This window comes from Sceloporus occidentalis, unplaced genomic scaffold (genome assembly GCF_023333645.1).
Source record: "Sceloporus occidentalis isolate IW3139 unplaced genomic scaffold, rSceOcc1.0.p SCAF_1, whole genome shotgun sequence".
NCBI classification, from domain to species: Eukaryota; Metazoa; Chordata; class Lepidosauria; order Squamata; family Phrynosomatidae; genus Sceloporus; species Sceloporus occidentalis.
In genome coordinates, this window is record NW_028316981.1 from 219296968 (window position 1) to 219320960 (window position 23993).

Consider the following 23993-nt stretch of genomic DNA (forward strand, 5'->3'; position numbering starts at 1 on the left):
ATAAAGTGGAACTGTTCAGCGTCCCAAGGCCTGAAAATATCTACAGTGGTTAAACAGTTTAAGATAACCTTTGTGACTTTGCAAGTTCAACAGGGACCCAAGTTAATAAATGAGTTTAAGCAACGCCTATGAGTATCAAAAAGCCCAGAGCAAGGCAAGGAACCGAACAGAAGACTGTTCCAAAAAGAGGAGAATGAGCAACAACCAGAGATTAACTTCACAAACCTGCGTCTGAAAAGGTAGGCTCAACTCTATGAATATTCATGGTACCGACTTCTATCTTTCAGTTAATCTCAAAGGTACTGCAGTATCCCTTTGCATTCAGAAACCTGGAAGATCTTTATGATGTGTCCATTGCTAAGGAAAACAGATTCATAGTCACTTCTTCTGGCTGTTGAAATTGTTTTGATATCTTTTGTGAGCTCTTGTATTCTGAAAGGTAATTTTCTGTGTCCATTCTCTAAAGAAGTTATCACCTGGCATAACTGATCTCCATTTAATAAACACCTAAGCAGGAAAGAGATTACAGTCTTGAGCAGAACAGACAAGATAAATGCAGCTTTTGTAAGTCTCTCCAGGCCTCTTTAAAGCACAGATTTGCATCTCCTCCAGGAGAGGAACTGAGTAAGTACTTACCAACTGTAAAAGTCAAACTAGATGAAACTGAAGCTAAATTTGTGCACTGGAATAACTACAATAATATGTATGTAAGAAGGAGGCAAACGTGAGAATTATTCTTGTTTTAAAAAACAAATGCAAAATATAAAGACCTCAGCTACACTGGTACACTCTCCACATTTCATATGTTATTTATCTACTATTAGGAGAACTGAAACAAAAGAAAGGTCAGTGGATCGTATATTAACATTGGCGGAAGGGCAGAAGCTAAACGACATGAAGAATAAATTGGATGAGGAAAGAAGTTCTGCTCCTTTAAAATACACAACGCTATATCAAGGAAGTCAGGTGAGATTTAAGAGACATAGTTCTAGAACAAAAAGTTATATACTCTGAAAAGATTTAAACATAACAATCCAGCAGATGTAGTAGACATTCTAGTATTTGTAGTTCTATATACTCTGTTTTGCCTGGCTCTCCAAATAACATTTAACTAGGAGAGAGATGAAAGTTCCTGTCAATGTTAAGAAAAGCACAAATATGCGCCAAAGTATCTGAAAAGAGGTATAAAACAGACCTTCCCTCAAAAAGAGAAATGTGAACAGCAATTCCAAGGAGTGTCTCCAATATTTTGGTAAGTCTATGAGAGGTAGGTCCCTTTATTGGGAAGAGAACAGGCTCTTATTTTCCTTCATTTGACAGTTTCACTTGGTGCCTGGCTCTGGGAAATATTTATAACAGTTAAAGCATTACACCATCTTTTTATAAATGACCTCTTTGTGGATCTGAAAGGAAATTTTCAGGTTAAGAAGAAGTGGAATCCTTCTGTTCTATGAAGAGAGAGAGAAAGATACATCTTTAAGGTAAATTTTCATCTGCAATAATCTTAGAAGAACACAGAATTTGACCAGATCATTTTTGCTTGCAGGGATTATCTTAGTTTAAAAAGGATAAAGAAATCTACTGCAAAGTATAAACCTGATTAAGAAAGCAATCGGCTCCTAATAAATAATCTGGAATAGCGTAAGGTACACAACATATTTCTTCAAAAACGGTTTGCAAAGCACCATAAGTGAATATTCCCATCATGGAGGTGAGTCTGTAGGAAGGAAGGGAAAAGGAAACAGATTCCTGATTAATTTTCGTTGATGATCGGCAGGTTCAAAATCCTATGTATCCAAAATACTGGTTAAACTTTTTAAAGAGCGTTCCAAAAGAGGAGAATAAGAAACATTATAGACGAACTTCAGAAACTTAGAAGAAGGTCTTTATGATGTATCCATTGCTAAGGAAAACAGGTACATGGTCACTTTTTCTGGCTGCTGGCTGAAATGGTTTTGATAATTTAAGTGACGTCTTTCGCTCTGAGAAGGTAATTGTTTCTGTTTTTAAAAAGTCATAGTCAATGCCTTATCTAAAATGCTATCACCAGGCATAGATGATCTTCATTTAATAAACAGGAACGGGTTTACGTTCTTGTATATAAGACACACAATAAATGCTGCTTTTGTACATCTCTCCAGCCATGGATATAGCAAATATTCACAGCTCAACCAGGAGAGGAACGGAGTAAGTAACTATTGACCTCCAAAAGCAAACTCTATGGAAGTGAAGCTAAATTTGTGAGCTCCAATAACTACAACAGGGCATAGGTGAGAAAAAGGCAGGTATGAGAACTTTTATTGTTTAAAAACTAAAAATAATATTTAAAGATCTCAGCTACACAGAGACAGTCTTTATATTTTTCATTGTTATTTATCTAATCTTGGAAAGTTCAATGGATCATACATTAACATAGGCTGAAGAACAGAAGCCAAATGATTTAAAGAGTATCAGTTGAAAAAAGCTGCTTTTCATTTAAAATGCACAATATTATAGCAAAGCAGTGAGGTGAGATTTAAAAGACGTAGCTCTTGAACAAATGGTTTTATGCTTTGGAGAGACTTAAACACAACAATCCAGCAGAAGTGGTGCACATTGCAGTATTTCTAGTTCTATGTGCTCTGTTTTGCCTGGCTCTCTAAATAACATTTGAGTAGGAAAAGGATGGAAGTTCAAGACATGCACCAAAATATGTGTCACAAGGTAAAGAGCTCATCTTCCTTCAAGAATGGAAAAGTGAAAAGTGTTACCAAAAAACATCTTCATTTTGGTAAGTCGCTAAAAGGTAGGTTCCTTTATTAGGAAGAGAACAGATTCCTGGTTTTCCTTCACTTGACAGTCGCTTAGAGCTAAGAACGGGGAAATACTTATTACAGTTAAAGGGTGACACCATCTTTTTTTATAAATGAGCTCTTTGTAGATTTGAAAGAAAGTTTTCAGGTTAAGAAGAAATGGAATCCTTCTGTTCTCTGAAGAAAGAACAATACATCTTTAAGGTAAATTTTCAGTTGCAATAAACAGAAGAATGCACATATTGACAAGGCCATTTTTACTTGCAGGGATTACTTTAGTTTAAAAGGGATAAAGCAATCTACTGTGAAGCATAAACATGATTAAGAAAGTAATCAACGTTTAATAAAAGGTATGGAGTAAATATAAGACGCACAACATATTTCTTCAAAAATGGAGCGTTAAGCATTGTAAATGGATCTGCCCATCATAAAGGTAAGTCCGTAGGAAGAGAGGAAAAAGGGAAAAGATTTCTGGTTCATATTCCCTGATGATGGGCAGGTTCAAAATCCTATGTACCGAAAATAGTGGTTAACCATTTTTAAAAGCATATTTATGACTTCTCTCCACATTTAATAGGAAATTATCCAACACACGGTATAGAACTCATTTTCCTTCAAGAAAGGAAAAGTGAGAAGCATTTCCAATGAACATCTCCAACATTTTGGTAAGTCCCTAAAAGGTAGGTCTCTAACAGGTTCCTGTTTTTCTTCACTTGACAGCATCTTGCAACTAAGAACCGGGAAACATTTTATGGTTTAAGGGTTATGTCCTCATTTTGTAAATAACGTCTTTGTTGATCTGAAAGTATTTTTCAGGCTAAGAAGTGGAATCCCTCTGTTTTCTGAAGAGAAAGAGAGAGAGAGAGAGATCTTTAAGGTAAATTTTCATCTGCAATAAACAGAAGTATATAGAATTTGACAAGACCATTTTTATTTGCAGGGATTAGCTTAGTTAATGAAAGATAAAGAAATCTTCTGTAAAGGATGAATATGGTTGAAAAAGCAGTCAGCTCCAAAAACAAGTTTCGAGTAATTTAAGATGCACAACATATTTCTTTAAAATGGAGTGTAAAGCATCATAAATGAACATTCCCATCATGGAGGTGAGTCCTTAAGGAAGAAAAGACAGGAAAAGTTTTCTTGATGTTGATGCCGATTCAAAATCCTATGTACCCAAAATACTGCTGAACCTTTTTAAAGAACGTACATGTGATTTCTCTGCTAATTTAATAGGAAGGTGAACTTTCCGGAGTCAATGTTCAGAGCTGTTCACCAAAGCATCAGTTGATTTCAGAGCTGCACAAAGAAGGCTATACATCCTCACTTCCATGTGTCTTCTCACAATGTTTTTCTTCACAGGAGCCAGCAAGGAGCACAGCACAAGAACTGGTGGGGGAAGAGGGAGCATGGGTGGTGCGCTTGCGCATGGCTCTTGCTCATGGCATGCCCAGGCTAGTGCTGACTGCCACTTTTGGGGTCGGGAAGGAATTTTCCTCCAGGGCAGATTGGCCGGAGATCCTGGAGGTTTTTCGCCTTCCCCTGGGCACTGGGCAGGAGTCACTGGTTAGGTGAATTGGCACATGCAGATCAATTTTCAAAAAGCATCATAGTCAAAATATTAAAACTAATAAAGATAAACCAGCATAAATAAAAATAAGAGATAATAAAAGAAAAATAAATGTATTGATAAAAAACTACTTCTTGTTTCCTTTGCCTTTTTCACTTCTATTACCTGATGCTGCATGGATTCTATGACAACATAGCTATCTGCCAGATAGCTAGGGATATGGGCTTACATTTTAGACATTTTGATTGTGTCAGCCTCATGGTTTCAGTTTTAAATTCTGGATCTAATTGTTGGTGAAATAGACCTCTCAGTCACAATACATTTTAGGTCTTGTAGCACCTTTGAGGCTAACAAAAAGAAAGATGTTGGCAGCATGAGCTTTCGTAGACTTCAATCTACTTCCTCAGATGTTCTGTGACTAAGAGACTAACATAGCTATATCTTTGAATAGGTTTTAGGTGTTAGAAATGCAATACACACTTGCTTAAAAGCAGATTGCAACTGACCATATATATCTGAAGAAGTTAGGATTGAAATATAAGACTACTCACCCAAAGAGTTGATTCCACTGAAATAAACAGGGTTTTGGAGTAAATGAATAGGATTGGTTGTATATGGTCCACACTGAGAATTAAAGTTCGCTACAGAAGTCAATGAAAGAACTTTGAAAGAAGTAGACTGAAATCCCAGTCTCTGTGTGCACAAAAGGACAACAATGTGAGTGTATCCAGACTATACAATTATAGCGTGGATAAGGGGATCTGAGGTACACTGAACATCATTTTTCAGGTGGCACACAATTCTGTCTATCCATCAGATTTTAGAGAAGATATTGATGCCTTAATCAGTAATAAGATGGATGAGATTTAACAAACTGAAGCTTAAATAGAAAAGATTAACCAAAAAAACTGAACATACAAGGTAGTGCATGTCACTTTTCCAATACAGCATTTCAATCTGTCCAGAATGGGACAAGGTGGGCACTCTCTTTGAAGGTAAAGGTCACAAGCTAGACTTTGCTTTGCTCCTGAAAGTCCATATAGCAGACCATGGTCAAGGTGCCTTGCCCAGATGAGGCAAGTGTGCCAACGCCAATGATCTCTGTTTTGGGACAAGTTCAGGCCTAGTGTGTGGTGGAGGGTGAAACAAAAGGGTGGTTGTCAGTCAGTCCAGGAGTAGTTATAACAAATCAGCATTAAAGACACCAGAAGCCATCAAGGAGTAAACAAAGCTGTCAAACCAAAGCTAGTCCAAAATCGAGGAGTCACAACTACACTCAGTCAGTCTACATAAGACAGCTGTGAACAACAAAGACATTGGGGATTGCTGGAAGAACTATGGGCATTTCCTTCAATAACACCAGCTACTAAAATCATCAGCATCTCTTACATTACAGCTTCTGGGATCAGTGTTTAATGTTCATTATTCAGCAAAGGGTAGTGGTGTGTCTTCAGCATCCTCAGCCTCTGCAACCTCCTGATGGGGAGCAGGGACCCCTACTACCTCAGCCCCAGCTCTTGGGACCTTCACTATCAGGAGTAGCGGATTCCTGGCAAGCTGCCTCTTCCTTCTCCTCTTCACCTGAATTGTACAAGGTGTGAGTTAGGACATCTTTGAACTTTCGGAAAGATGTCAAACTACCTCCCCAGACTATGGAACTCATGATGCTGAAAAATGGGGCCATGACATTTGAAATGGCTGCATACTAGTAGATTGGTATAATATAAACACAGTAAAAGTAGCTGTGCCTACTGTCAGGTAGGTTGTTTCATGTGGCAGATGTCTGGAGGGAAGCTAAAAGTGTCAGAAGTAAAGCTGTATAGACAGTGAGCACAGCCATTTTACTAGTCTGTTTACTCCAAGTGTGGCAGATGTTATCTAATCACCACTGAGAAGAAATGATTCAATGGCCAGTCTAGTTGACTTTTGTTTATGGAATGAGAGGGGGCACTTTTTGGTCTTTCTTCTCAAGCAGAAAAAGCTCTACTACTAGCTCTCTAAACCAATACTTACATCCCTACCCATTCTGTACAGGGAAAAAGCGTATGAGGTTCAACCATTCCCTTGCCAGAAGGCCTCTTGGCAGGGGGTTGGACTGGATGGCCCTTGTGATCTCTTCCAACTCTATGATTCTATGATTCTTCCCCCTAAAACCATAGCCCATGATCCAAAAAAATCCAAATCATTCTCAGTGGCACCATCTGTGGAGCCAGTTGTTTACGTCCACTATTTTCTTCTCCCTTCTTGAACCATGCCCTTTAACTGGGAGAAGAGATGAAATGGCAACCTGTGCATCCATTTCTTTCAGCTTCCTATCTAGAGCCTCATAATCCCTTATGATATTCTGAAGGCTGTGCCCTGCAGTATCATTGGTTCCCACATAGACCAAAAGGAAGGGGTAACGATCAGTAGACAACACACCTCCTGAGACATCTTGTCAGATCCAGAAATCACTGATTCTTCACCCTTCAGCAAGGAGTCCACCACCACCACCATGTGTCTCCTCTGAGGCTTAGCAGCAGCTATTCCCTGTGCTAGTACTCCCAAGGTCCCCTGCACTTTCCCTGAGAATTATCCCTGCTGCCCTTCCTCATCATCTCTGATAAGGGAGAGGGCTTCAAATCGATTCTGTACCTGCAAGTTCACAGAATGACCCCTGGGTTCTCTACCTCTACTTGTTACATTCCTCCAGCTGTCTACCTCCTGTGTATGGGAACTGACCTCTTCCCCAGAAACTTCCTCCACTGTGTCCAGGAAAACGTCTTGCTCCTTAATATGCTGAAGGGCTACCAACTTGGTGAAGATACACACAAGAACACAAACGTACCACAACTGTTGCAGCTCTCTCACTGTTCATAGATTAAGCACTACTGTCACTCTGTCTTCTTAGATTTAGCTTTTCCATGCTTCTGGGAGACATGAAACAATGTGAATGCTTCCACATTCAATAGGCTTTTGCTGCAGAGCCAGGCAGCCAAACAGCTACTGAACAGAGATAATGGCAGTCTTGTTAGTACAGTGCAGAAGTAAAGCACTTCTACAAGCCTTTTAACTCAAGATGAATGAAACAAGAGCTAGTGAGGGTCCAAGTTTTACAACCAAGTTTTTACAATCCATGAAATGCGAAATGCCAGAACTCCAAGCTGGGTTCAGAAAAGAGACATTAGGTTTATATTGTAAACATATATTTAATAATGGAAGGCACCAAATAATTTCAGATGAAAATTAACCTGTGCTTGATAGATATGATATTTGATTTTGTAGGTCATAAGAAACTATGGCGGGATACAAACCGCCATATAGTACGTATTCTATACGTATTAGGGTTAGGAAGGGGCGGTGCTTCCGCACCCCCCTAACCCTAGTACGTATAGAATACGTACAACATGGCGGCGCCCCTTCCACATGGGGGCTGCCATGTTTACGTACTGGACGCATAGCGTCCAGACGTGTCGCGGCGCCTATGACGTTGCGAATGCGTCATAAAGGTGCCGCAAAAAGAAGCTCCGAAATGGAGCATCCTTTTTGCTCCGCGCGGGAGCCGCGCGGTTTGGCTGCTGCAGCGCCGGCGGGAGACCGCCGCAAAGCGGCGGTCTGTATCCCGCCTATAGTTCACTCTAAAAGAAATGGGTTTGTCACAATACCTGGTAATCCTGATGCATAACAAGAGATCACTGTTTGAGCAGAATAAGGAGAAACATAATAGTTTCCAATTGGCAAGGCAATGAGTGCATGGGTGCATTTTATCACCCTATCTATTTAATTTCCCAAACATCATTTAGTATAAAAAAGCCAGTGGAGCTTCAAAAGTTTGCTCAAATTGTTTTGTGCATTTTGGTTGGACAATAAAGTTATCACTCTTTTGTGCATTTTATCTTGCTGTTTGGCCCTCACACATACCCCTGGATATGTTTGCTTGATTTGAGGATACCAGATTTTGCTGCAAAAGAGGAATCCTAAACAAGAAGGAACTAAGAACTGGGACTTAACTCTTTGAGGTTTCTACTTCCAGCAAAGGTAACATTTTAATTGGGACTATAATTGCCTGAGTTTTAACTCTGTTTTCAAGCCATTTCCAACTTAAGGCAGCCCTAAGGCAAACTATCACAGGGTTTTTTGGGGCTGAGAGGGTGTGACTTGTCCAAGGTCACCCAATGGGTTTCCATGACCAAGTGAAGAATTGAACCATGATCTCCAGAGCCCTAGTCCTACCCTCAAACCACAACACCATACTGGCTCTCAGCTTTTACCTATACAGCATCTAAATGTTTTTCCAATTGTACTTCTTCAGAAATGCCCCAAAATGAGGTCTAGGTCTTCACAAAACACAGAGACATCCTGGATCCCAAGAGGAGTTACTTTACTGCTGCTAATGGAGTTTAAATTTGACTCCCCTTTGGGTCCCCAAATTGGCAAAAGAAGGGATCAGCCTCGGCCTGCACTGAGATCCCTCCATACCAACAAACTACAACATCTGATACAAAATACAGGCATACATCATCACTTTCCTACTTCTGTATGGTTTTTTTAAAAACATCCTTTGCCTAATAAAGTCACTGGAGCTTCAAAAGCTTTCATGAAGAGTTTTGTACATTTTGTGCATAAAGGTATCACTCTTTTGTGGATTTTGTTTTATCTCGCTGCATGGCCAACATAGCTACTAAAGAATGTTTAATTTTATGTAGATAATACAGAAAATAGAATTAGACTCAAAGGAAGAACTGGGGGAAAGAACATCAACAATTTAAGATATGTATATAATGCATATTACTTGCAGAAAACAGCAAAGATATAGAACAAATATTAAGGAAATTTAAGGAAGAACATGCAAAGGCTATGTTACAACTAAACTTTAAGAATACAAAATTACTGGCCATGGAGGATTTATATAACTTTAAAGTGGGTAATAAAGACATAGAAATAGTTAAAAGATTTTCTATATCTTGGCTCAGTCATTAACTGAAATGCAGACTGCTGTCAAATCATAAGACTAAGGCCTGTTACAGACTGCCAAAATAAAGTTGCTTCGGGTCTCTTTGGAAGTATGCTATTTAAATGATGCATGCATCCTAAGAATCTGGAAGCTGCACCAAAGCTGCCCTCCAGTGCTTAGGAATGGAGTGTGGCTTTGGCACGACCTCCGGACTCTTAGGACCCATGCATCATTTAAACAGCACACCTCCAAAGAGACCCGAAGCAGCTTTATTTTGGCAGTCTGTAACAGGGCTAAGACTTAGAAGAGCAGCTATGAAGAAGCTAGGTAAGGTCTCTCATTCACCAAGCTTGCCCCAACTCAATGATGACCAGGCAGCTGTCAGGATCATAGCTCCTACCATGTTTGCCGGTCTAATGTGTATATACTTTATATTGCTAGATAATGGGTTGTGTTACTACAATGGTGATGCTGTTTAGAAGGAGCATTATTTGTTGAGGCTGGCTAATGAGCAGATGTGAGGGGAAAATAATGAGCTTTGAACTGTAAAAGTCAAGTCAATGGGAACGCTTCATGCAAAGAAGAAAAAAGGGGAAACAAGATTGTTTTGATTTTAAGGCAAATAGGGTGCAAAGATGCAAAAGTTTGAATTGCTGTGTGCTTTTATTGTACTCTGCAACTGAAAACGCTTCAGTTTTGTCAATAATACCATGCTGTGAACAACCTTTAGTTTCTGGAATAAAGCTTTCTGTTTTACTAAAGCTTGTGTCTCTGAGCTAAAAGAATCTAAATAACAACAACAACAAATAATTATTCTGTCACTTTTAATTCAGGTAACCTCAAAGAAAATGAGCCAAAGCATTTCGGATGAGGTACTAAGCCACTTCCATCATTTTAACATTTCAAAAGGTCTAGAAATAAGCATCAGGCTCAAATTACAAATATGTCTGTCAGAGTGCCACAATGTTTAACACTATTGCTGAGGCAAATGTTTAATTCTGTGAAAGAATTCACTTACAGGTCTATCTGGTAGAAGAAAAGCACTGCCTTCATTAATAAGCAAATTGCAAATATGTCTATCACAGTGTTTTGTGGCATGAAAATGATGATGTGAATGCCCACTGTCTATACAGTTCCTCGGCAGGGACCTTTTTTTCGCTGCAGGTAAGTCCTGAACCCCTCCACTCCTTTCATTTTGACATGAAAACAGCCGAGTGAAAATCCAGTTCAACTCAACAGATTTTCCCACATACCTGCTTACCTCCATCCTACATCCACCATCTCAGCATACTGGAGAGAGCAGCCCAGCCTCCTCCTTCAAGCAACAAATCCCACCCACAGTCTGTCCCAGTTAAACCATCGCAAGAATCATCTTCTGTTTCTTCTTTCTTTTTCTCTTTCTCTCTTCAAATTGGGCAGTGGCATCAGCAAAAAAAGTCACTTCATCTTTTGCCTCTATTTCCCTCTTTAGGACTTGGAGACCAACCATATTAAATCCCAGCGTATCCTGTAGATGGAAAATATATAAGAAGGAAACAGGAAAAGTGCAGTGTACCTGCTCCCTTTTGATTTTTCCACATTTAGTTATGTTACAACCTGTGAATTATTTCACTGCCATGGCTATCAATTGATGTATCTAAGATACAGTGTCTGAAGACAAAAAATATTTTATGTGGCACAAAAATAAACAAAAGCAAAAGTGGCATTTGTTATTCTGAAGGCCTATTCAAGACATTTTAACATCACTTGTTGAATTCTGAGCAACTTCTCCCCTCCTCCCCCAATTCCAACTGATGATCCGAGGCCACAGGCTGTAAATTCGATGATCTGAGCAGAGGCCTCAAACACAGGGTCTCTACTGGCCTGGCTCACCTCTCTTTTAATCTGCTCCTGTGCTGAAAGTCTGATCTGTTCTACTGTGGTATTCCAAACCTACTATAATCTTGTCTTTCATAACTCCCCTTTAACGACAATAGTTATTTCTACATTGCTTCCTTTTCAGGGTTTTTTTCTGAACTGTAGGCATAATTTGCTTCTTAGCCCTACTCTGCAGTAACACCTTTTCTAGGGTCTCTCTGCAAAAAGTAGTTTGAAAGACATATACGTTAAATCTGAACTAAATTTTTTATCAGCCTCCCAATGAAGGAGCCTTTTGTAGCAGTAATGTTCCTAGCTATAAATGCCTCACATCTGTTACAAACTGCAGTCATGTCTCACATCTGCTACAAATTGCAGGGCCCTCTCTATTCTTTCAACTGCCCTGTGTAAAAATCTCAAGCTAATGTCCTAGGACAGTGAATCTTTTAGAGACTGAGTGCCCAAACTCAGTGGCATTCCTACGTTGGGTGTCACCAGGTGCCAACGTGGCATAGTGGTTTGAGCGTGTGACTCTGTGGAGACTAGAGCTCGAATCCCAGCAGGACCATGAAACCCACTTGGGCAAGTCACACTCTCTCAGCTTTAGGGGAAGGCACAGATGGGAATCTGAGACAGCTGAGGTAAGATTTCCATGATCATTCTCTTAAAAGTACTAATTTATATATCGGTTAGATGTGTATTACTGCACAATAGAGATCGTCCCATAACAACCTTCACAGTCAGAGAACTCTATCCTGGCTTTAACTTGCTAAATGATGGTTCACAACTGTGATGTAAATTGTCCAATCCTACTCCATTTTGCTGGCAGTTGGAAGAGAGGGAAGAATGGATGATGATGGGAACATATTCTAAAGTAGAATATGATGCCTCTGTATCAATATTGAGTTTCCATGCTTCTCACTGTTTCAGTTGTTATGAATTCATTTTTAGTGACAAACCTCTCACCACTGTATGTTTTGAACCTGTAATGCAGCTTGTCACATAATGTATTATAGCTAACACAGCTGAATGTAGTCTTCAATACACTAATGCAGCCACTGTCTAAGATAATCAGAATTTACTTATTAACCCACCTTGCACTGCTCCTTGCCCCCTCTATAAGAGTAAGGAAGATGCTGTGGAGTTAGGGAGAACTGGACTGGCACCCAAACTGTGTACTCTTTACACTAAGCAACACCTCACAGATGCACACTTACCCTCACTTCACTGACTTGAGATTTGGTGGTTTTCTTCAGGTTCTCCATCACCTTAACAAGCAGCTGGTTGCTTGTGATCTGCCCAAAGTGTATCCTGAGATGGGGGAATGGACAAAAAGGAAATCGCAGGGTTCAAATTGTGAAGTATATTAAAATGCTGGCTGTATTTTCTTAATGGCTTTCTGATTGCAGGAATAAAAGATTTGAAAACATGTCAAGAGGTAAACCAGTCTCATAAGGCAAGTGTGTGCCCTTAGTTTATTCAAGCCCAGTGGGAGAGTCAAAGAAGACAGAAAAGACAAAATATGTTTTCCTATTGATTGCCACTGTATTGATATTGCTTATTGTTATTGCCTGCTTTATATGGCTGGAGAGCTGGGAGGGATTAGTTTGTTTTTTACTGTATTTTTATTGTACTTCCATTGTTGTTAGTCACCAGGATTCCTCGTTGATTGGGTGAGATACAAATAAATTTATGATTGTTGTTGTTGTTGTTATTAAAATAGAAAAAGCAATGGAAACTGGGTGGCAGGAGGGAGGCAACGGACAATCAACTGAGCCACATAACAATACTGTTAAATGTTGTACAGAAAGAGGTGCCTGTTTTTAAACTTGGTACACATGCTGGTTAGCATGGCCTATAAAAGAGTGATCACCTGGGTTCCATTCAGTTAGTCCTTGACTTAAGAGTCCTAAAATAGACTAAAGGATGAGAGAAAGGAGAAGGGTGATGGAAGTATGCTTACAACTGATGAGCTAAATTCTGAAATGGACTGGAGTTTTAAGTTCAACACCATCTTATCTAGAGAAGTGCAGATAGACCTCAACAAAATTTCTATGCTATGCAAAAGGATTTGAAATAACAGGCAGATATTCCTCTCTGGAACTCTTCCAGTGGGTATAAGTCAGAAAGACTAGTTTTAAGAAATTATTCAAGCCTATGGAGCTTGAATATGTGTGAGCCTCTGTTTTTGCAGGGAGGTCCAGAAAAGATCCCCTACAAAAATGGATGGCCAACAGTACGAATTACTGTCATATTGAGGATGAGCAAATGTCTTTGCTCTGGAAACCAACTGAACTAAGGATATTAGCATCCCTAATATTTGCACTAGATACAAATTAATTGACAGAAATGAAATTTGACATTTGTGTTAAATTTATTAAATTATATTAAGCTCAGGAGATGATTCTTGTGAAGTGTAAAAATCAGCATTGCCTGGTGAAAGTTACACATTCCACAATACAATCTGCCCACACAGATTGCAGCAAAGATCAATTTCCTTATTAACCAAATTCTGAAGATATTTCAAACCATTTCTCTAATTATCGTCACTAGCCCAAAAAGTAAAACGAGAAAGAAATGTTACTGTTTTTAACTGCTTTCAGATTGAGTTTGACTCATGGCAACCCAGTGAATGAGACACAACCAAGCCCCGCTGTCCTCAACCTCTCTTCTCAGGTCCTGCAGGCTCAGGGCCATAGCTTCATTGGTTGTGTCTGTCCAATCTGTGTCTGTCTTCCCCTCTTTCTACTGCCCACCTTTCCGAGCATTATTGTCTCTTCTAGTGAACTCTGCTTTCTCATGATGTGTCTGAAGTAGCCAAAGATAAAGGTAGTCCCTTGTGATGAATGTCTAGGCATAACTGACTGTAGGGGACGGTGTTCATATCCATTACTAAGCTAAAGAGCCAGTGTTGTCAGAGGACTGTGCTGGTGGTCATGTGGCCAGCATGACTGCAATGAATGCTGTTATATTCCCACTGAAGTGGTAACTATCTACTTGCATTTGCATGCTTTTGCACTGTTAGGGTGGCAAAAGCTAGGACTAGTGACAGGAGCTCACCCCATCATGCAGCACCTGGGCCTCAAACTGCCAACCTTCTGATCTTCCAATCATCAGAACTGGCGTCATATAATACTAAGCCACCGCATCCCTACGAATGTTGTCTAAAGTACAAAAGTCTTAATTTAGTCATTTTGGCTTCCAGGGAGACTTTGACTACCCACAGTAGCCTCACCACTCTTCTCCAGTAACACATCTCTAATGAGTTGATTTTCTTTCTATCAGCTTTATTCACTGTTCAGCTCTAACATCCATACATGGTGACGGGAAATAAAATGGCTTGGATGATCCTAACTTTGTATTCAGCTTTATACCTTCGCACTTTAAGATCTTGTCCAGTTCTCTCATAGCTGGCCTTCCCAATCATAGTCTTCTTCTGATTTCTTGACTACAATACCCCCATTCTGATCAATGACTGATCCAAGATATGGAAAATCTTAACGTTGATATTCCTGCCTCCAACCTTCGTTTCTCCTTCTTCTGTGTCTGTGTTATTTTCAGCATACAGTTTGAACAGATAGGGTGACATAATGCAGCCTTTCCTGACGGCCTTTCTGACTGGGAACTATTCTGTTTCTCCACATACGCAGCGACGACCGTATATAGCCAGAAACAGTGCCATCCCTCGGTACCAAGGGAGCAGCCTTAACCAGACATCAGAGTTGGGGGGGAGGGTCAAAGAAACATGAGAAATGATGTGCCAAGTGCGCCAAACTCCATCATTCTGGCCCCAAAACATGTTCTTGGCTTATACATGAGATCAACTTATAGTCATGTATATACTATATGTGGAATAGCATGTAAGTTTCAGGGCTCTAGGTCATACCTTTCTTGGTTGGGCCAGGAATGTTTCAGCACCCTTCATAATAACAATGGCCCGTTCTGCACGGGCCTTTGCGCCGCCCCCGTCACGTACTAGGGGTTGGCCGAGGACCTAGCATCCATACTGGCCTCACCCCTAGCACGTGACGGGGGCGTAAAAATGGCGGTGCCCTATACACACGGGCGCTGCCATTTTTATGTGCCGGATGCTTAGCGTCCGCACGTCCCCCTTGCCTTGCAACGTCACGAGTGCACCATTTGCGCACTTGTGTGTTGCAAGCACGGCACGAAAAGAAGCCATTTTTTGCGGCTTCTTTTTCCGCTGCCGGGAAGCCTCCCCGTTTGGAGGCTGAGGCTTCCTGGTGGCGGAAATGGAGGCAGCAGCAGACCGCCGCTTTCAGACGGTCTGTAATGCACCAATAATAGTAATAATAATAGGCACTGAACTAGACATAAGGCTAATAACCTCTGAACAATGAAGGCTCCATGCATTCTTTCTGTCCATGAGGGTTACCTGAGCAGAAACAGAAGAGCTCGGCAAAGCAGCTCTATCTCTGAACCCAACTGGAGATACTGATTGAAGAGCACAAGCAAGTCAGGTACATATGAAAATGGCAGCACCAACAGAGATTCTTCCAATTCACTGTAGAAAAGAGAAGCATGTATGACTCCAACATCCCTCCCATTCCAGTCATCAAGCCATAATAACACTCCATTATCAGTTAGATGTCACTGGCACAAATTCAGCAATCAATACAGGTAGACATCTAAGCCAAGGATGACACTGTTAACAACCATTTGGTTACTGGCAGCTCTCTGAGAAAAGAAATCCATGTAATTACTAAACAAAAAAGGGATTGCCTGGATTTAATGACAGATTGGTACTTACTGTGAATGTTCACTAATGGCAGGAGGAGCAAATCACACACTCTTGGGTTACATCCCATACACCAGCTAAGTAGACAGGAGTCTAAGGTCCTTTTTCTGTTGACTCCCTTCCTTTCTCTATCAGTTTCATTTATAAGCCTTCTCGAACAACCTAATCTCTTTTTTGGTGTGAAGCCACAAATTGGGAGGAGCAGATTGCTCCTTCTGCCATTCTAGAATAAATTCATGGTAAGTATTATTATTATTATTAACTTTTATTTATGAAGCGCTGTAAATTTACACAGCGCTGTACATGCAATCTTTTAGTTAGACGGTTCCCTGCCCTCGGGTTTACAATCTAAAAAGACATGACACAGAAGGAGAAGGGAGTGGTGGAGGGAAAGGGTAAGAGGTCCAGCAGTTCCTCTCTACCTCTACGGCCTGGACCAAGGCAGATGGACTGGAGGGAGGGCTTGGCTTCATAATGGATGGTTAATCATTTTCCAGGGAAAATAATACTCTCAAGTAGGATAATGCATATACAGTACATAGCAATACAGGAAATGGTTTGATAAACAGACAACAAAAGAACACCAAATAGCAAGCGACAATTATGCAATGCCTGGGAAGGCTACTCTGAACAGGATGGTTTTCAACTCCGTTTGAAGCTGGTTAAAGAAGTGATGGCTCTTGCTTGTGGGGGAAGAAGGTTCCAGGAGTGAGGGGCAGCAAGTGAAAAGGGGCAAATCCGGGATGGGGCAGAGGAAATCCTGGGCTGAGACAGCAGACCTTGACTACCAGAACGGAGGGCCCTGGTGGGAAGGTGAGGAGAAAGAAGGTCTGATAAGTAAGGAGGGGCCAGTCCATGGAGGGCTTTAAACGTCGACAGCAGGAGCTTGTACTGAATACGGAAAGGGAGGGGGAGCCAGTGAAGGGATGCCAACACAGGAGAGATGTGGTCAGAGCGGTGGGTGGAAGTGATAATGCGTGCAGCTGAATGCTTAACAGAGATTAAAGGACAGAGGTGAGAAAGAGGAAGCCCAGCCAGGAGGACATTACAGTAATCAAGTCGTGAGATCACTAGGGCATACACCAGGATCTTGGCAGTAGAGGCGGAGAGATATGGTCAGATTTTGGCAATATTGTACAAGAAGAATCTACAAGCTTTGGCTGTGGTCTGGATCTGAGGGATACACGACAGAGAAGAGTCAAAGATAAAACCAAGACTGCGGGCTTGCTGGACTGGTTGAATAGAAATGTTGTTCACAGAGACAGAAAAGGAGTGTTGAAGGGTGGGCTTAGGAGGAAAGACAAGAAGTATCAACTTCTCATTCTCTGGATGGCAAAGGAGGAGCAATCCACATACTCTGTGCATTTGCCCAAGCCCCTATTTCTGAAGAATGTGTGGCTGCCTTTCATTCACTTCTCTGGTTACCGCACAAAAAGCCACTGTGCCAATTTGAACCTATATATATATATATATATATATATATATATATATATATATATATATAAAATGCCTGATAAGCGTGGAAGTCTCCTTCCACCCAGCAGGATTACAAACAACCTACAATGATGAAAGGGAATTAATAATGCCATTCTATTCTGCTTTGGTCAGTCCCCACCTGGAATTCTGTGTCCAGTTCTGGGCACCACAATTAAAGGATGTGGAGAAATTGGAGCGTGTCCAAAGGAGGGCGACTAAAATGGTGAAGGGTCTGGAAACCATTTCCTATGAAGAATGACTTAGTGAGCTGGGAATGTTAGCCTGGAGAAGAAAAAGTTAAGAGGTGATATGATAGCCCTGTTTAAATACTTAAAGGGATGTCATATTGAAGAGGGGGCAAGCTTGCTTTCTGCTGCTCCAGAGACTAGGACTCGGAATAATAGATGCAAGCTACAGGAAAAGAGATTCCAGCTCAACATTAGGAAGAACTTCCTCAGAGTAAGAGCTGTTCGACAGTGGAACACACTCCCTCGGAGTATAGTGGAGTCTCCCTCCTTGGAGGTCTTCAAACAGAGGCTGGATGGCCATCTGTGGGGATGCTTTGATTAAGATTTCCTACATGGCAGGGGGGTTGGACTGGACGGCCCTTGTGGTCTCTTCCAACTCTGATTCTATGATTCTGGCCACCTGTCGGGGATGTTTTAATTGCAAGTTCCTGCATGGCAGGGGGTTGGACTGGATAACCCTTGTGGTCTCTTCCAACTCTATGATTCTATGAGAAAGGTAAACCAAGGAAGTGTCTTAAGAAAACATTCAGAAGATTCTGATATGGAGTTGGGGCAAGAGGAGATGGTGTGTGATACAGAACAGGACACTGCATCTGACTCTTCTGACCAGGAAAATGAGAAGGAGTTGGATTCAAATAGGCTGTTCAACACAGAAGATTTTAAGAATCTAATGAAGAAGGTACTGAGAACTCTAGGTGTGGATAATAGTGAAGTCAGATCACAAAGCAGGAAGAAAGATGATAAAGGTGGCTTCAGTAATTAGGAGAAAGGTAGTTCAAGGTGCAGAGATGCCATTACCAGAGTTATTGATTTAAACTCAGTAAAGTACTCTTCAAAAATAACAGACATTTGTTAATATTTTCTAGTGGATTAAAATGGGCCCTTGGTATGCCCTGGGTTTGGTTCCAGAACCCTGCATGGATACCAAAAACTGTGGGTCCATTTTAGTCACCATCCTCTGGACAAGCCTGGCTTCTGCAGATTCGGTTGGCATGCGGGTATAACCCAATCTAAGTGGATTGTTCTTCTCTGCCATCCCATGAATAAAACATGTCTAGCTGGAAAGGCAAGAAACAAAAAACTAACTAAGATTGGAACAGAGTCAACCAACACAACAGAAAAAGAAGTTTGGGCTCCCTCCTGTCTAGTTATGGGGAATAGCCTAAGAGTGAATGGACTGCTCCTCCTTTGATATTCAGAGAATGTCAAGAGCCCATTCATCTGCCTATCTGAAGAGAAATAGCTAGTGTTTTCCAAGAGATGCTACTAGCTGAAGACCCTTCAGTAATGGGCAACTTTAACACAACAGATAAGCAAACTGAAATATTCAGATCTAGTGTACTGTATAATCCCTTTGTTTTATATTGTGAAATAAATATACAAATACAAATAAGGGACAATGGAGAAGAAGGGAAAATTGAACTGTGTCTATATCCTAGGGCTATAGGCATACAACAATAGGATATATCTAGAGAACCCAGAAAGAGCTGCTACAGAAGTCCTAGAAGAAACTAAGTGGCTAATGAAGGAAATGCTTTGAATCAATGACCTCAGATACATGATCTTCACCCATCACCAGGAAAATGCTCTCACCAATTATAGAAAAGGGAACCATGTTCCATATGTGGTGGTCATGTGTGAAAGCACATATATACTGGAAACAGATTTGTGATGCCATAATGAAAATCTTACAAATAAAATTGAAAATCAAACCCAAAACATTTCTATTAGGGATGGTGGAAGAAAAATTTGAAAAGAGATACGGGAAAATACATTTTTATATGATCTCTGCTGCTAGTGTCATATATGCTAGTAAATGGAAAGTAGTTGAATCCCCAGAAATAAATGAATGGAAGCCAAAGATGTTTGAATATATGAATAATGACAAACTAACACTGCTACTCAGAGGGGCTATGAGAGAAAAATTTGAAAGAGAATGGGGAATGGTGATAGATTACTTAAAACATTCAGTATAATAACCTATGTTAAATCATCAACAATAGATAAGTTGATGATTTGAGAACTAAAAGCATTTAAAGACTGACATGAATCTTTACTTATGTGTCAGATTTAGGAACGTATTCCATATCTAAGACAAAGTGATTTCTTTAATTCTGACAGAAAAGGAAATGTTTATATAGCAGAGTTGCCTTAAATATAATTTGAAATCTGAGACTAAGACGATGATTTGTAAAGTAACATAATGCATGGATCATCCTGAACAAAACTACACAGGGCTTGTTGTAGCCATCCTTGTTTACCTTCAACTAGGACCATACAACTATTCAAACGCCTCTGACAGCAAGAGGCTCTCTGGCACTCACCTTGACTTCACCTTCTTCAGAACTTCTAGCACATAAGCAGAAGGCTACAAGAGAAAGATGAGTGGATTTCATGGTTAGCTCTGACGTGTCAAGTCAAGTTCCTTATGGAAATATCTACACCAGGAAAAGCTTTACGCTTATGAATTCATATTTCTCAAAACAAGCAAACTAAAAGGTTTATTGCCACAAAAGAAGCTCATCCAAGAGCTTTGTCACATGGTTACATTGTCTGGGTTTGGCCTCAAAGAACATGCTCAGGTTTTGCTCACATTATTTCACTTAACTGCCAGTTCAATTAAGCTGCAGTTAACAACAAATTTCCCTTAACAGATAGGCTTGTTTGTCATCACCTATAAATTAGGCCCAGTTCTCAATGAAGTAGCAAATCTCTGTCACATCAGAATACACATGACTAAGTGCTCTCAACAATAACATGTATCCTGTTTCCCACAAAAGAAAAGAAATTGAGCAAAAGGAGGGAATTTGAGAAAGGGAGAATGAAGGTGGATGGTACTATTTTTTAAAAAAATGAATTCACCAGAATGAGAGAGAGAGCAAAAAACTGACCCTTTAAAAGAGAGTTACAAATTACAACAAGGGTGACCAAACTGTGGCCCTACTGATGTTGCCAGTGCATATTGCATCATTCTTCATCCCTGGCAATACATGCTAAGGCTCTCTGGAGAGTCCCATTGCCTACCCCTAAAGTATAGCAAGGTTATGCTGTTGTAAAATGAAAAAGTTACAAAAACATATGTCCATCTTCCTACCCCAGGATGGCCACAGATTGATCAATATCAGATACAGTCCTCCATGCCTGTGGCTTTAATATCACTCAGAGCATCTATAGGAGGAGACTGAAATCCACTGAAGCTCAGACTAAAGCAAATTACTTAGTCTTAAAAGTTCTGCTAGATTCCTCCCCGACCCATTTTCATTTTTATGGTGTAACAGAGTAACACAGCTATTTCTTTGAAATCCTGAAATCCATGCTCGCATGCTAAGAAAAAGCAGATTGACTTACTGAAATATTGCCGAAAGCTTGGAGAACTGGGTTTACTGGAAGAGGAACCTGTAAACAGCAAAAAAGATTACAAGTCAGAGACACTTCTGACTTTCAGGATAGGCACTGTTGTTGTTGTTGTGTGCTTTCACATTGTTTCTGACTGATGGCAACTTTATGGCAAGCCTATCACAGGGTTTTCTTTACAAAATTGTTCAGAGGGGGAGGTTGCATTTGCCTCCCTCTTCAGGCTGAGAGAGTGTAACTTGTCCAAGGTCACCCAGTGGGTTTCCATGGCCAAGCAGGGATTTCAACCTGTTTCCAGAGTCATAGTCCAATGCTCAAACCACTACACCATGCTTCCTTGAATTTCCCAAAGTGTTTTTCCATAGTTTACCATCTGCCAGTAGAACTTTTTTCCATATATTGGTCTCCTTTCATAAATGGTTGCTTCTGTTTTGACACCTACCCTGTCGTATCTCTTGAATCAATTTTTTCAGAAAGTCCTCTCTTCTGTATTCTATTTTATTTTCTATTTTTTTAAAAAAACTAACTTATTTCCCTGCCACTTGATTGGCTGAGCATGTTATGTTACTAAACAACATAAAATGTGGTGTTTTAGTAGGGAACTTGGATCTCCAGAAAATCATTGCATAAGAAAGGGGCAGCTCTTAATTTTCACAGTTGACAAAGTTCATGCAGTGTGCTGAAAACTTACAAGCCAGAAAGTAAAACTTCATTAATATATATGTATAGAGTTATTTAGATATGTCTCCATTTATAGTGAGTAGCAAAAACACATTAGAAAAGAAAAACTGTAAAAATGGAGCAGTGGTATTCACAAAGAAATAGCCTCAGCATAATTTTGCTCAGAACTGTATATATGCATTTTGTAGAATGTACGCCATTGGCAGGTTTCATTTTTATCGATTTTATTTGATATATGTACAGCGCTGTGTAAATCTACAGCGCTAAATAAATAAATAAATAAATAAATAATGACAGAACTGACTATTATATTCAGTCTTTAACTTAGAACTGAAGCTTTCTCAGGGGCAAATGTATTTTTAAAATCCACTTACAGGCTTCGCACTTCACACTTATGAAAATATGTGTTGTTTAAACAGAGTATGATTCTATGATTCTATGAAACAGAGTAGAGAACAGAACCGGAAGAAAAACTATGAGATGTTGCCCAGACTGACTGGATAATCCTGCCAGCCCTCAACCACTCTCTCTCTCTGGCTTTTTCATCATTTTCTCTGAAAAGGGAATGGTTGCACTCTGGCGACTCTGGCATAATGCAGAATAGTCCCTTCCTTACTTCTTTGTCAGCAGCTCTGCAGATAGCTTTGTGTTCTTCCATCTTGACAGTCTCCTCTCTATATAGCTCAATGGCTTCCATAATCCGTTCAGCCTACAGATACAAAAACAGAATGTTAAGAGTGGAAAAAGAAAACATTATTTTGTTAATGTGGAACAGAAATCTACATGCTAGAGTGATTACACACAATGCTGAAAGAATAATCATTGCCCCTAAGGTGTGTATGTGTGAGAGAGTGAGTGATTCTGGTGGGTTATACACAGCAATAGCACTGCCTCATCATCCTCTGATAAAGGCATGCTGTTTCCCTCTTCAGCTATAGAACCGCTAGAAAATTGAGATAGAGAATCCTCAGTCTGATTGCTGCCAATGTTAACAAAGAATTTTAGCTGTAAAAGAGAAGTTTCATTCATTATGGAGAATTCTGTCTCTTGCTGAAGCAGACAAATAGAGGAATTCAATGTATTAAAAAGTCTGTGTTTCCATAAGAGGGATTTTTAAGCACTAACAGATACTGCGTAATTTAAAGAAAAATACACCCAGAAAATCTGTAATTTGTATTTTTTTAAAGGAGTAAGTTATCTAAATCATGTCCTTCCCTCTACCCATCTGAATGGCTATCAGGAAAGATTCCTGGAAGGGTCAACTCACCGCCTTGATTGTCTCAATGGTCTTTTTCCCTGCTAATCCAGACTCCCCTTGAACGTCACCGGCAATCTAGAAAGAAATACAAATTTAAGTCAAAACCTGAGAAACACAACATACAGAAACACGTGGCCTTTCAGATGTTGCTAGACATTCCTATCAGTCCCAAATAGCCTGGTTAATTGTTCAGGGATCATGGGATTAGCAGCTCAATGCAAACATGAAATTGGCTCTCCTAAAATCGTGTGTGTGTGTATAAATAAACATTTTAACTGCTCGCAGTACATCCAATTTATGCATCATTTTATCTTCTCCGTTTTGGAATGAAGACAGAATGACAGCAAAATTAAATGCAATGAGAATGAAACAGGCAATACTCCCAAGTCCTGAAGCTCCTCTTACTATGTTATGGTGAATAATAACAGAAACTTCCAAGACAAGAATATTAAACACCTTAATTCCCAAACATAGTAAATAGTGCACTTTTGGGGGCTTTAAGGATCAAAGTATGGTTTTTGTTTTATTTATTCTATGTTTGTATTTTATGAATACAAAGCATAATATGTATGCTTGTAAAAGCTGGAGAGTAAAGAAAGCTGATGGAGGGGGGAATCAACATTTAAAATGTGGTTAGAGAAAGTTTTAAGAATACTGTAGACCCCTAAAAGACAAATGGGTCCTATAGCAGATCAAGTCAGAACCCTCCCTGGAAGAAAAAATGACTAAACTGAGGTTCTGGCCATATCAAGAGAAGAAAGGACTCACTAGGAAAAACTATAATGTGGTGGGCAATTGGAAAAGAGGATGACCACATTCCAAGTGGACAGATTCAATTGGAGAAGCCATGGCCATGAATCTGCAAGAGCTGAGGAGGGTGATGCGGGAGAGTGTGACTTGCAGGTCTCTCTTCTACAAGGTCACCAAGAGTGGAAGCTGACTCAAGGGCAGTTAACAACAAAAGTGTCAAAGTATTCTTCACTGCTGTTGTGTACCTTCAAGTCATTTCCACCCCATGGTGACCCTGAGTACAGGGTCACAATCCATGTACAGTTGGCCCCCACATTG

General features: G+C 40.2%; 1 protein-coding gene across 5 annotated transcripts in view; it reads right to left on the bottom strand.

Annotated features, from left to right (window-relative positions):
- LOC149323476 (WD repeat-containing protein 3-like) overlaps positions 1–23993 on the bottom strand; it is a 108719-nt gene that overhangs the window by 42845 nt on the left and 41881 nt on the right. For 3 of the 5 annotated variants that reach the window (XR_016275165.1, XR_016275159.1, XR_016275171.1), the window contains exons 20-26: positions 22935–23000; positions 22284–22376; positions 20981–21028; positions 19957–20000; positions 15546–15674; positions 12367–12460; positions 10554–10799 (exon numbers count right to left, since the gene is read on the bottom strand). Coding sequence is in view for 1 of the 5 variants with exons in the window: in XM_089488982.1 (XP_089345108.1) it covers positions 10644–10799; positions 12367–12460; positions 15546–15674; positions 19957–20000; positions 20981–21028; positions 22284–22376; positions 22935–23000 (630 nt within the window). In the remaining 4 variants the exon portion in view is untranslated. Of the gene's footprint in view, positions 1–3609; positions 3635–10099; positions 10800–12366; positions 12461–15545; positions 15675–19956; positions 20001–20980; positions 21029–22283; positions 22377–22934; positions 23001–23993 lie in introns of those variants that run through there. The other 2 variants (XR_016275187.1, XM_089488982.1) reach the window with 2 other exon arrangements.